Source organism: Tupaia chinensis, unplaced genomic scaffold, assembly GCF_000334495.1.
Source record: "Tupaia chinensis unplaced genomic scaffold, TupChi_1.0 Scaffold139767_1, whole genome shotgun sequence".
NCBI classification, from domain to species: domain Eukaryota; kingdom Metazoa; phylum Chordata; class Mammalia; order Scandentia; family Tupaiidae; genus Tupaia; species Tupaia belangeri.
In genome coordinates this window covers 1,097,775-1,111,043 of record NW_006199647.1, presented here as the reverse complement: position 1 = coordinate 1,111,043, position 13,269 = coordinate 1,097,775, and the positions used below count along the sequence as shown (strand labels likewise).

At 53.3% G+C, this 13,269-nt stretch overlaps 1 protein-coding gene across 1 annotated transcript in view; it reads right to left on the bottom strand.

The window, feature by feature from the left end:
- The window catches only part of SEC24B (SEC24 homolog B, COPII component), a 70,405-nt gene that overhangs the window by 9,253 nt on the left and 47,883 nt on the right, over positions 1-13,269 (bottom strand). Inside the window, exons 9-18 of the mRNA XM_014593145.1 lie at positions 11,745-11,871; positions 10,671-10,780; positions 10,432-10,544; positions 8,533-8,651; positions 8,216-8,271; positions 7,793-7,999; positions 4,966-5,095; positions 4,390-4,548; positions 3,644-3,817; positions 1,624-1,734 (exon numbers count right to left, since the gene is read on the bottom strand). Coding sequence (XP_014448631.1) covers positions 1,624-1,734; positions 3,644-3,817; positions 4,390-4,548; positions 4,966-5,095; positions 7,793-7,999; positions 8,216-8,271; positions 8,533-8,651; positions 10,432-10,544; positions 10,671-10,780; positions 11,745-11,871 — 1,306 coding nt within the window. The remainder of the gene's footprint in view (positions 1-1,623; positions 1,735-3,643; positions 3,818-4,389; positions 4,549-4,965; positions 5,096-7,792; positions 8,000-8,215; positions 8,272-8,532; positions 8,652-10,431; positions 10,545-10,670; positions 10,781-11,744; positions 11,872-13,269) is intronic.

The following is a 13,269-nucleotide window of genomic DNA, read 5'->3' as shown; positions in this document are numbered from 1 at the left end:
CCCCCACCAGCGTGGAGGGCTGTATGCGGGAGACGGTGGCGCCGTAGGCGGCCAGCGAGTCCACCACGGCGTTCACTAGGGCGTCTCTGGCGTCTGACAGGCTGGAGGAGACCGACCGGTCCACGGCTGTGGGGTAACCGAAACCACAAGGAGCTTAGCCATCGAATCCCAGCGGCACCGCATAAAACCCATGCCCGCTGCTTGAGCAATAAGCGTGCTCGTGTACACGCTCAGGGTGCAAAGCGCCCTTCTCTGCCCCTCGTTTTAAGGGTCTACTCCTCACACAAGCTTTTCTGAACTAAATCTGATGAGCACAGCAAGTCTAAATTCTTTCAAACTTTTCTGTGACTCATCCCCTAAATCCAGAAACACAGACACCCGAGAATGCGCTGCCGCCTATTTCCGAGAGAGCCTGGAGGCCTCCAGCACGTGGAAGGAGGTCACAGAGCCGAGTGCCGGCTCCCCGCATGGCAGTGCAGCGTCTGTGACCAGCGTCGGCCCTGGGGCCTCTAACATCTCACCCGATAAACCAGAGGGTGAAGCGAGCATAGGTTTTCACTCAGACACAAGGGTTAATGTGACATTGATTTTCCTCTATGAAATACTTTATTAGAATAGAGAGAACCTACACATAAGCCCAAGTCTAAAAACGTAATTATAGAAAAACAATCAGTTATGGTACAATTAACTCAAAATCTCAATGATAAAATACATTAAAAATCAGAATCATTTAGCAAATGCTATTATAATTTTGCCCCAAATGAGTCGTAATGACCACTTTCTCTAGAAATGTGGAAAATAGCGAGGGTCCTTTCTTTCTAAACTCATCTACACGACACATTCATTAAAAACAAAGCCCTCGGTGCTGTATCAGTTCCCAGACGACTTTCTGAACCCACATGTAACAGAACTCGCCTCTTAGAGCACAGCTTCACGTGGGTCAGACGCATGGCTAGCACTGCCACAGGGACTCGGCGGTCCCGCACGCCAACGCCCGCTGCTCCTCGGGGCAGGGTCCACTGCCCACCGTCCCCCAACCCTGTCCTCTACCTGGTCACTTCCCTCTTTCCAAATGCCATGAAGATGGGGTTCTGTGCGCGCGACTGTCCGAGTGCGGCCTCTTCCTCCAGCATCGTGTCTCTGCTCGCCCTCCCGCCCCGTGGAGCTGCACTCCCTCCCGTAGGCGTGCCGTGGTGTGCTCACACATTCATTAGTGGAAGGACATTTAAATTTTCACCACACTTTAGTAATCATGAATCCCATAAAACATTTCTAAGCTAAGAATAGCAAGAAATAAAAGGCAGTTAAAAAAAAAAGCATCTGGGGCCAGCAGGTGGCATGGTGGTTAAGGTGCTGGACTCCTACTCAGCCAGCTGCAGTTCAAGCCCTAGACCTGGAAGCCTGAAATTCACTCTGGGCACATGCGCGTGTGTGCTCAATCCCAGGAGGAGAACTGAGAAGGGATTGCGGCCTGGCCGCGCCCCCTGAGGGGTGATTTCTCACTTTCCCTTTCACTGCCTCTGGCTGTCTCTGGAGAATGAACACACCTTATCAGAAACCTAAAAGAAAAAGTCAGTCTTGGGTGAAAGGACGCGTTTCACCTGTTCCTTCATGTGCACTCACCCATGTTCGCCAGCAGACAGACAGCGGCTTGCACGTCCACTCCTGCATACACGTCTGCCAGGGAGCTCACCACCGGCAGGCAGAGCGAGTGCACGCGGATTCTCCGCTCCCCTAGACAAAACAACCAATCGGTGTCACTGAGAAATGCGTCAGACTGAGACAGAGCACAGCACAAAGGTCGCACTTTCACCCCGGTCACCGTCCTGGCCATGTGAAGTCAGCAGCACAGTGCTGACACGCACAACAGTCTCACGACGGAGATTCTTGACAATGGAGCACTTTCGCAATCTGCAGATGACGAACACAGGCTATTGTTTATATCTAGGTGAACGTATACAGGCTCCAGTTTTTATTTTCGTGTAACTCATTCTAAATTGTATCCAACACAGTAAAATATCAAAAAACGTGAGCTGTCCAACAACATGGGAAAGCTGTTATGCCATTACAAGTTTTGCCAGAGGTCACGTGTGCTCACAGGCGAGAGGCGGTGGGGCTAGGGGACAGAGCGAAAAGGCATCCCCCTTGGGGAACGGTCATGTCGCCATCCCTTCTCCATTTCTCCCACCTTTAGGCATTTTGGACACACACGCACCCGGTGTGTTTCTCAAGTTGCTGAGTCCAGGACTTCAACTGCAGTCATCCTTAAGTAGGATCCAGCCCCTCACCCACCACAGGTCAGCCTGTAATTTGTTTTTAAAGAGATTTTGCTACAGGGGGTGTGTGCTCGGCGGAGAGACACAGACACAGAGAACGTGAGAAATCACGAGGGAGCATGGCCACCTCATATGCTTTCCCCTCCATTCTCTTCTCCGGATTCTGGGCCCATATGCACACATGCCCTTCATGAGTTCCAAAACGCCAGGTCCGGGACTCGAACTGTGCTTGAACATGGGGGAGCCCAGCACCTTAAGCACTATGCCACCTGCTGGCCCCAGTCTGCAGTTTTTTATGGGGCACGAGATAAGCAAAAAGCAGCACAGCTGTACTCGACACAAGTTGTCAGTCTGACACATGACCCCAGAAATGCACCTAACACAGATAAAAAAGCTTATTACTGGGACAGCAGCTGGCGTAATGGCTATGTCGTTCTGCCATGTGGTCGACTGAGGTTTGAGTCTCAGACCCGGTGGCTTAGACACGCTGGGCGCAATTGCGTGCGTGCCCATCCTCCCTGGGGGTGATTCCTCACTGTCTGTCTCTCTGTCTCTTCCTGTCTTTCTGGCGAGTGCCCATGCCCTATAGCAAGAATTTCTCAAAGAAAAAAAAAGCTTTTATTATTTAAAGATTCAAAAGTCAGTTAAGAACAAAGAAGTGCGGCCAGCAGGTGGCGTGGTGGTTAAGGGCACTGGACCTCCCACACAGCCGACCACGGTTGGCATCCCGGACCTGGTGGCTTGCTTTCTCACTTTCTCTCTCTTGCTCACTTGCTCTCACTCTGTCTCTGGTCAAATTTAAAAAAGTAAATAAACAAAGTTAAACGAAATAATTCTTAAAAAAAACAAAACAAAACAAAAACAAAGAACAAAGAAGGGCCAGCTCCGTGGCCTAGCAGTAAAGGGAACCAGCTTTGAATCCGGCCTGGCAGGCTGAAAGCCACGTGCAGTGCGAGGACCTATGTGCCCCGTCCTAACAGGGTAGGAGGGAGGGAGCACCGCCTGGCCCCATGCCTGGTGGTCAAGGGAGCTGGGTCCCACATGGTGTATGCAGCTCAAGTCCCGGCCCCCCCTGGCTTGGGAGACATACTGGACGAACACACGTGCGTGAGTGTCCTAAACCCCACAAGGAGGAAGACGGGACTGCGGCATGGTCATGGCCCACGGGAAGTGCTTTCCCTCTCTCCCTCTCTCTCTCACATGTACAAGCCCTCTGGAAATTAGGAAGAAAAATGAAATCAAACCACAGAGCACGTGTGCACTGACCAGTGCAGACCCCGCTACCTCCCACGGGCACACTCTCCTGCCCACTCACTGACGGCCGCGTGAGGGGCGCGCAGTGGCTCGGTCCACCCTGCACACGCTACCTCTGCTGGACGTGTATAGAAGGGCTGTCTGAAAGCACACCAACGAGGTGTCCGTCAGGCTCTCTTCGATTGACAGCTGCACTGCGAACCCAGCATCTGGGTTGATGTTGGCGAGGGATAGCAGGTCGGTGGACCGTACGAAGAAGTTCCCGTGGAAAGTGTGCATGGAGAGACCTGGCGACAGAAAACGCCGTGGAAGGGGAGGGACCGGGGCAGCGGCACCTGCAGCCACAGCCCCGCCCAGTGAAGCCAGCTGTGCCTCTCATTTCGAACCAAGAGCGGACGTACCGAGAGGGGCTAACACACCAGTTCAAAGAGGACCAGTGCAGGTGGCACGGAGACTGCCTGCCTCAGGGCACTGAACCCGCTCTTGCCAGCACCGTCTCTCACGACGGCAAGTCTGACACGGCCGGACAACGCTAACCCAACGAGGGCTGCACTCCGACTCATCTGGGACTGACGGCGAGGGACCCGCGGCCCAGGAAACTCACGTAGCACTAAGCAGACGTACATCAGGTGACCATGGAGGCAAAGGGCTTTATTTCGGCAATTCTCCTTTAAGGGCGTCCCTATTCCTCTAACCTGAGCAGAGATCTCCAGTACGGGTGCCCACAGGTTCTCCCTGAATAAACCGACACCCCTCTTAGCCCCTCACTGGAGGGACGTCGAACTGGCAGTGGTCACCGAGCTGTGCGGGCACCACAGCACTCTGGGCCCGTGGGGCCTACAGCGCCCACCGTGCCTACCTTTTGTGCACCGTATTCTCATCACGGCTTCAAACCCGATCTTCCTCGTGAGATAGCGCTTCAGGTCTTTCTGCAACTTCTCCGCTTGGGCAGGGTTGTGGGTGCAGTGGAAGGACGGGTAGTAATAGACGCAGCCGGCAGAGTACTTAGACATGCAGGCTGCGGGGAGGCAGAGAGCGTCGGCGTGGGACAGGGTCTGCTCCACAGCAGTGCGTGCTCTTACGGGGAAGGCGTCTAAGCCCCAGTGGGGACCTGGCTGCAAACTAGGGATGCCACGCAAATCTGAAAGCAGACGCGCTCATAGCACAGCACACGGGAAGGCCGATCGCAGAGTGGAAAAGCAGGCCCGTTACATAAACACCAGGGCGTGCTCATAGCACAGCACACAGGAAGGCCGATCGCAGAGTGGAAAGGCAGGCCCGTTACATAAACACCAGGGTGTTTCATGCCTGCAGTGTGCTTTACAGATACTGAAAATCCTCACAGCTATTACCAACCCCGCATGGGCGCGCCGAGGAGCACGGGTGTAAATGCTCAGAGTGAGAGGGGCCACGTGAACACAGCAGCACCCCTTACCTAGAGAGGCGAGGTCGGCGTACTGCGAGCTCCGCAGGAGCAGGAACAAGTCCACGGCCGTCTGCTGCCCCGAGCAGTCTAGAGCGAGCTTCTTGTAGAAGTCAGTCGCGGGGCCTAGGTGCTGCACCACCTGGTGGAGGAGCGTAAGTAAGTGCTGAGCCTTGAAGGGCACAGGCTTTTACGTCTCTCCCTGCTTTGTTTGTCTGAGAGAGATCTTTGCTATACGCAAACCCGGACAGACAATCGACTTCCGAGTCCCTGGCGGCAGATAAAGAATGTTTTTGAAAGTCAAATGAGAAAACAAATGGCCTCAAAGAACGGAGTACAGAGCGGGAGCAGAGCTCCAACAGCGTGAGTTACTGCTACTGCGGCTGGCGGGCGGGCCTGGGGCCAGCTGTGCTCCCAAATCAGTAACAAACACTGCCCCAACTCATTTTAGAAGTAGCTTCCTTCTCAAAAGCACTTTAAAAACACAACTTGTACAAAATACAAAACAGGGTATCCATTTTCTCCAGCAAAATACTGCAACACTATTTAACCATGGCTAGAGGCAACCTGCTAACTGCAGTGCTAGGGATTTATGGTAAGGAAGACTAAACACAGAGCTGCACATTCAGCACTATTCAAACGCTTTAGTTTAACTTCTTTTCTGGAGAGGTTTTTGCTATAGGGCACGTGCGCTCGCCAGACAGACAGAGAGAGACAGAGACAGAAAGCGAGAAATCACCCCCGAGGGGGGATGGCCACGCCACAGTCCCTTCTCCTCCATTCTCCTCTCGGGATCTTGGGCACACACGCACACGCACCCGGTGTGATGGATTCAGGCCTCAAACTGCAGTCAACTACATGGGAGTCCAGTGACATAACCATTATGCGAACTGCTGGTCCCTGAAACGCTTTAGTTTCTACTCTGTTTACAAGGGCGCTCTCTCAAATACAAGGTGAGGGGAGACAGAACTCATCCCAACACAAGAGTGAATGTCCCAGGGCCAGCGGGTGGCGTGGTGGTTAAGGCGCTGGACGTTCCCACGTGCCCGACCACAGGCCAAGTCCTGGACCTTGCAGCTTGCTTTCACTCCTTCTGTGTGTCTTTCTCTGGTCAAATTAAAATAAATGAATGAATAAATAAAATTAAATAAATCGTTATTTTTAAATGTTCATTTCTTATTTAAAATAAAGGGTTAAGAGCGTGCCCCCCCCATCTTCACGTAAAATCTTAGCATTCAGCATCGTATTAATTTTTCTTTTTCTTTTTTTAGATTTTTGCTATAGGGCACCTGCACTCACCAGAGAGACAGAAAGTGAGAGATCGCCCCCAAGGAGATGGCCACCCTACAATCCCTTCTCTATTCCCTTGGGGTTTTGGGCACACGTGCCCAGCCTGAGTTCTGAGCCAGCAGGTTCCGGACTTGAACCATAGTCAACTACGTGGGCGTCCAGAGACGCGATCTCACACCACCTGCTGGCCTCTCGTTTTTCACAGCTAACATCATCGATTCAATTTAACTTGTCAATGGTTGGTGGCAATTAATTAAATGGAGCATTTTTTTTTTTTTGGGAGAGATTTTCGCCATAGGGCGCGTGCGCTCGCCAGACAGAGAGAGAGAGACATAGAGACAGAAAGCGAGAAATCATCCCCCAGGGGGGATGGTCACGCCGCAATCCCTTCTCCTCCATTCTCCTCGTGGGATCTTGGGCACGCACGCACACACGCCCGGCGTGAGTTTTAAGCCACCGGGTCCGGTACGCGAACCGCGGTCGATTACGTGGGAATCCAGCGACATAGCCAATACGCTGACTGCTGGTTCCCTTAAATTGAGCATTTTCACATTTACTAAAAGATATATATATATATTTTAAGTTTAAGAGAACTCACAGAAAATTTAAATACACTCTCCAATGAAAAAATGCAGTTAAAAACATAGCAGCAGGAGGGGTGGAGGTTAAGGTGCTGAATCCCATGTGGCCAACTTCATGGTTCAAACCCTAGACCCGGCAGCTTAAAAATCAGGCCAGGTACATGTGCTCGAGTGTCCAAAATCCTAAGAGGAGAATGGAGGAGAAGGGACTGAGGCCTGGTCATCTCCCCTGGGGGTTGTTTTCTCACCTTCCCTTTCACTGTCTTGCTCTGTCTCTCTGGCAAGCACTCATGCCCTATGACAAAACCTTAAAAAAAAAGTTGTATGTGCACGTGTGTGTGTGTGTGTGTGTGTGTATAGTATATACATGCATAGTTTATAAACATACATTATGTATGTATTTTTCTATGTAAAAATATGTCATGACTTTTCCAATGATCTAATAAATAAATACAATGAAATAATTCTTTCTATTTTTAGAAAAGAATTATTTTAACTTTATTTACTTGTTTACTTATTTTAATTCTCCCAGAAAGGGACACAGCAAAAGAGAGAGAAAGTGAGAAAGCAAGCCACCAGGTCTGGGACTTGAACTGCGGTTGGCCATGTGGGAGTCCAGTGCCCTTAACTACCATGCCACCTGCCGGCCCCGCATGTTAATTACAATAGCTCACATTTAGTACGTTTTACTTGTTCACAGAAAAGAGCACTGCAGTCAGAAAAGCAAGCTGCGCCTCTGCCGTGAAACGGTTTCTGAGCCTTTAGGGCGACCTGCCTGTCTCGTCCATCAGGGAGAGCTGGATGGACCGACTCCCGCGGCCCGAGGTCTTGCAGACACTGCACCACAAAGGTGATTTGAGTCCTGCTTCCTTACTGGTTTTCTCTTATGAGTGAAGCAGGAAACGCAGGACGATGGACAAACAGTGACGGTCGACAGGGGTGGAGAAGCCACCTTGACAGGGACGCACCTTTGTGCTTGACCTCTGGTTGGGGTCCTCCCTGGACTGCAGGAGTCCTGCTCCCAGAGAAGGCAGCTGCGTCTGGAACACGGACACGCGGCCCCCTGTCGGGGACATCAGCTTGAAGGCGGCCTGCAGCGCAGGGCCCAGGGCACTGTGGGTCTCCCTCGTGTTGGTGAACATGCTTGGTAGCGCAGTCAGTAAGTCTTTGATGAGCTGGAAACAAAGGTTAAGGGAGGGGTTACCGGGGCGGTGAGGGCAGCGTCTGTGTCAGACATTCCGGAGCGTCACCCAGGGCACTGCATTTCTGGGGACGCAAACTGAGGGCGCGACAGACGTGTTGTTGATGTTGGGCCATGTTAGTGGGCCGAGTAAACACACGTAAACATTCTAGAAGAACTTTTAGTTGAAATAGCAAAATCAATCACTCACCTCTTTGCTTTCATACAGATTCACAAGTAAACTATCCGGCGTAGGCAGAAAAACGTCTACGGGAAAGCACATTCTAATCAACAAAGCACATCAAAATAATAAAGTAGAAAATCCCACTTCTGGACAGGCCCCCAGGGTGGTGCGCTATGATACTGTTGTAATGAGCCCACGTGCTCTGCAGGTGCACACGCACACACGTGTGCAACACACGCGTGTAAAAAGCCTTTACGAAAACGATTACTCTAAAACAGATCTGTAGCGTGCAAGTCACCCTGAGAACACATGACACAACGCGGCTGAATGCCCCGGCTGCCTACCGTCCACGTCGGACACCACCAGCATCTGCGGCTGCGACAGGCCCTCCTGCAGGTTGTAGAAGTGGATGGTGCTGTCGAACGTCACGAGGCCGATGCGCGTACGTGAGTCCCCCGGGAGCCTGAGGAGAGGTGACAGCCCTGAGCTCAGTGCTCGGCGACACACCGTCGCAGGAAGGCAGGCAGCTGGGCCAGAGGAGAACCACTCGTCCACTCTTCCAGGGGCACGAGACCGACCCTGCCGGAACTACTCCTCAATGGAGGGCCAGAAGGGGACCCCTGCTCAGGACACTGAGGCTGGTCTGGAGCTCTAACTGCAGCTACCTCCCCTCCGTCGGCAGCCAACAATAGACCCAGACTAAAGGGGGTTCTCGGGACAGCCATGCGGGGTCCTCCTCCACCCTCCTCGGAAGTATCTCAAGTGAAACCTGCTTATATCCCAGTCCCAGCGTTACGGTACGATGTGTCGCTCAAGCACTTAGAGGCAGACGGGCAAATGAGTACTTTTTAAGAAAAGACGGAATATAATACAAATCAGATTTTAACGTGTAAAATTTTAACCAAAAATGCCATTTATACACATTGAAATGTTTTGTCTATCATCAGTCTTTTAGAAAGGTTCTGCTCAAACTGTGTTTTCAAAATTCGGTGGCAAGTCAATGGCAATTAATCCCCATGTCATGGCTGTCAAGTTTTCCTGGCACTGCACGGTGCCGCGCCTCACAGAAGTACACTACACAGCCGCACCAACAAGGCCATGTCATCCATGGCTTCAGCAACGTCTTCACAGCACCCGCCGCAGCGGAAGATGCCGAGCAGAGGTGGACCGCAGCCCGGGCGCCATCACTGCTGTGAGACCGACGGGCACCTCGACCCTGCCTGCGCTGGGTCGTGCAGAGAACAGCCTGCGCGGAGTTACCAATACTGATCAAGATCCACGCTTCCCCAGACTAACCTTCGCCCCCGTGAGACCCCTAAGGCTGTGAGTGAGAGTGGAGACGCCTGACCTCCCGGCCCTGGGCAGGGGTTGAACCGGAACTGCAAGGCAATCAACCCCCCTCTCCCAGAGATGTTTCCGAAAAGGCGTGACTGTTGGTTTTATCTACTTCCCAAAACGCCTTTCTCTCTGCTGTAATCTGACTTCTTCCGGAGAGTCTTGCTCCCTTGCTCAGCCTGGCTTTGAGCTCCCCAGCGCCCTGCCTCAGCCTCCTGGGTAGCTGGGGTTACATGCACACGCAGCTTAGCGGGAACAGTTTTAAGAACTTATTCTTCCTACTTAACCAAAACTTTGCACCTTTTGAACGACGTCCTCCCCCTCCCCCAAAGCTGTGGTGACAGCCACTCTCTCCTACGAGCGCCACTCCTCAGACCGCACACGGGACGGAGGGCGGGCGGCATCTTCCTGGGCCTGGCTTGTCTCACTGATGTGACGTGTTCTGGATTCACCCTGGCTGCCAGAATGTCAGAGGCTCCCTCTTTATCCCCCGAGCGACCCTACTCTCTTCTCCCCAGTCTCCGCGATTGGGAGGTGGGCTCACATCAGCCATGCGACTCGGGCTGCGAGGACACGCGTGGGAGGTGTCAACACACTTGCCTTCCTTCCCTCGGGTGGGCCCAGCCGTGGGCTGCTTTGCTCCCCCCCAGTGCGCCAGGACCCACCCCACATGTGGGCCTGGCCCAGCTGTCTGCACCCCTGTGGGCAGCGAGGGTGAGCCCAGGGAGTTGTCAGAGGAGACCCAGATTCCTGAAAAACAGGGAACCTTTACGAGCGGGGATTCAGGCACAAAATCCCAAACCACGGCCGAGACAGCAGGGTCCGTGGTGCACCGCAGACACGGCCACACGCTGCCGGCGAACACTGGGTCAGCCCTTACCCACACACGGGGAGTAACGAGCTCTTACTTGTCTAGGTTTTCCAGCAGAGACTGGCACAGAACTGTCAAATACCCGGCTTCCACCGCGTTGTGAGACACGTCCAGGACGAACAGGTACACGGCGGGCTGAGGAGGACGGAGCTGCGAGGAGGGAAAACCACGGGAAGGTCAGCGCTGCACACGCCTCACTTCGGACAAGCTCTCACGTAGCCACAGCTTACAAAGGACCAGCCACCCGTGCCACGACCGACTGGACGGGGCAGTTACCATGTAATCTGAAGACGCGATGAACTCCACGGTCGAATTCTGAACCTCAGGCCGCTTGTGAGGCTCTCCGTAAGATCGGGTGAGGGGGTTGTACATGAACTCCTCGGGAACTGATGGGAGACAGGAAGCCAGCGCAGTCAGCAGGGCATGGGACTGCGACACGCACCTGCCTCAACAGGGCCTCGCCTCCGCATGTCCCCACGCTGTGCCTGCGGCCCAGTCTGCTAGGCTCTCCTTAAGAACCAGAGCAGGGGCCAGCGGAGGGCGTAATGGCTACGTCGCTGGAAGCCCACGGAGTCGACTGCAGTTCAAGTCCCAGACCCAGTGGCTTGAAGCTCACGCCTGGTGGGACCAGCAGATTGGCCTAATAGTTAGGTTGTTAGACTCCCATATATCCAGCCACGGTTGGAGTCCCGGACCCAGCGACTTATAACTCACACCGGGCACATGTGCGTGCATGCCCAAGATCCCAAGAGAAGGGATTGCAGTTGGCCATCCCCCCGGTGGGTGACTTCTCAATTTCTGTCTCTCTGTCTCTCCAGTGAACGCATGTGCCTGATAGCAAAAATCTCTTAAAAAAGAAAGGACCAGATCAGGAGAATAGAACCACATTTTCTGAAATTGGGGAAGAGACCAGGACACAGTAATGTCGCTTCTTCAGCTTGGGGTCTATTTGCTGTATCACGAGACTTGGAAAGCTGCCAGAGAAACCCACATGTGAACACAATTACAACGGGGGACCTCAGGAGTGCAGAGGGGCCAGCAGACGTCATGTGGCGTCCACACACGCTGCGTCCACTCCCATGGGCTGCGGTGTGCCTGAGTCAAATGAAGCAAACACAGCCCTCAGCCGCCGGGAGCAGCAGAGCTGGTGTGCACACACGACCTGCAGGGCCACGTCTGTTCGCCGTGTGTCCACTCTGTCCTCACTGTAACCCGAGGGCCAGCCAGGGGGCCCCGCCCCGGCCTGCACACCCGCCGCTAACAATGGCGTGAGAGCTGCTTCGAAGGCCCTGAGGCGGAGCCCAGGTGCTGACAAAGCAGAGGCCCCCGCCCTCCGAGGCGCACGCTCACCGTCGTTGACCCTGTAGCAGAGGTTGCACTTCCAGCGGCGCTGGTCCACAAACGACACGAACGGGTTGATGTAGGTGCGGCAGGACCGGCACCGCACGATGGTGCTGGACGTGATCACGGGCAGTTGCTAGGACAGAACGGGGAAGCTGCAGCAGGAGCCGCACCCGGGACCACACGCGGCTGCGCTCCGGCCACGCAGCGTTCCCGTGCGGGCTACGCGGAGACGCGGCAGCAGAACCTGGCGCCGTCCTGAGCCACGTTCGGCAATTGTCACCAACCGTGAGGTGGCAGTAAGATCAAGGCCCCAGGCGTGGGAGAAGTGACCCGGCCAGGAGGACAGCGTCGGTTTGGGCGTGCTTACTACACACAAGAAACAGCCACAAGAGAGAGGTACCGAGGTCTCCAGAAGATTCTTAGAAAATACTCATAACGGAGGCCGGCAGGTGGCATGGTGGTTAAGGTGCTGGACTCCCACATGGTCGACCGTGGTTCAAATTCCAGGCCTGGAGGTTTGTTCACTCGCTTTCCCTCTCTGTCTTCCTCTCTCTCTCAAAAATAACAATACTAAATGATGCTGAATGAAGTAATTATTTTAAAAAAAAGAAAATGCACATAACAAAAACTATGGATGGATTTCAAATTTTGCACCAAAATAAACCACTTTTTTTTAGAGAGAGATTTTTGCTATAAGGAGTGTGTGTTTGCCAGAAAGACAGATAGAAAGCAAGAAATCGCCTCCCGGGGGGATGGCCGTGCTGCAGTCTCTGCTCCTCCATTCTCCGCTTGAGACTTTAGGCACGCATACACACGTGCCAGTGTGTCTCAAGCTGCCAGGTCTAGGACTTGAACTGCAGTTAACTACGTCAGAGTCCAGTGCCATAACCATTACGTCATCTGCTGGTCCCAATAAATTCATACTTCAATTCCATCTTCCCATGGTCATTCTGAAGTTCCCTCGTACACATCATAAAATGCCTCTGTTGAGGCTGGGAAGCGGCTCGGTGGCTGAGGTGCGGGACCCCCACAGGGCCATGCTTCAAGTCCTGGACCCAGCAGCGTGAAAACCAAGCCAGGCACAAGTGCACGCGTGCCCAAAGTCCCAGGAGGAGAACAGAGAGAGGGCACTGAGGCGCGGGCATCTCCGTCGTGGAGAGTCCCCCTCTTCCTCTCACTGTCTCTGGTGAGTGTTCATACCTGACGGCGAAACCTGAACAAAGGAAAAAGCCCGTCTCTGTGACTGCACCTGGTCAGTGAGCGCCAGGCTCTGGTCAGCGCAGGTCTTACACTATTCTGTCTGTCCGAATGACCCTGTTCTCCTTTCAGTGTAAATGCTTCCATTTCCTAAGTTTTTTTTCACATATATGATGTTTATTACACAAATGATAAATCATTTATAACCAGATCAGGAAGGAAAGTTAACGAAAAACGAGAAAATAAAAAATACCACCCAAGCCTACATCCAGAGAACGCCAGTCAGCAACTCTGCGTTGGCGCGGAGCCACGTGCGGGGTAATTGCTTCCCGGC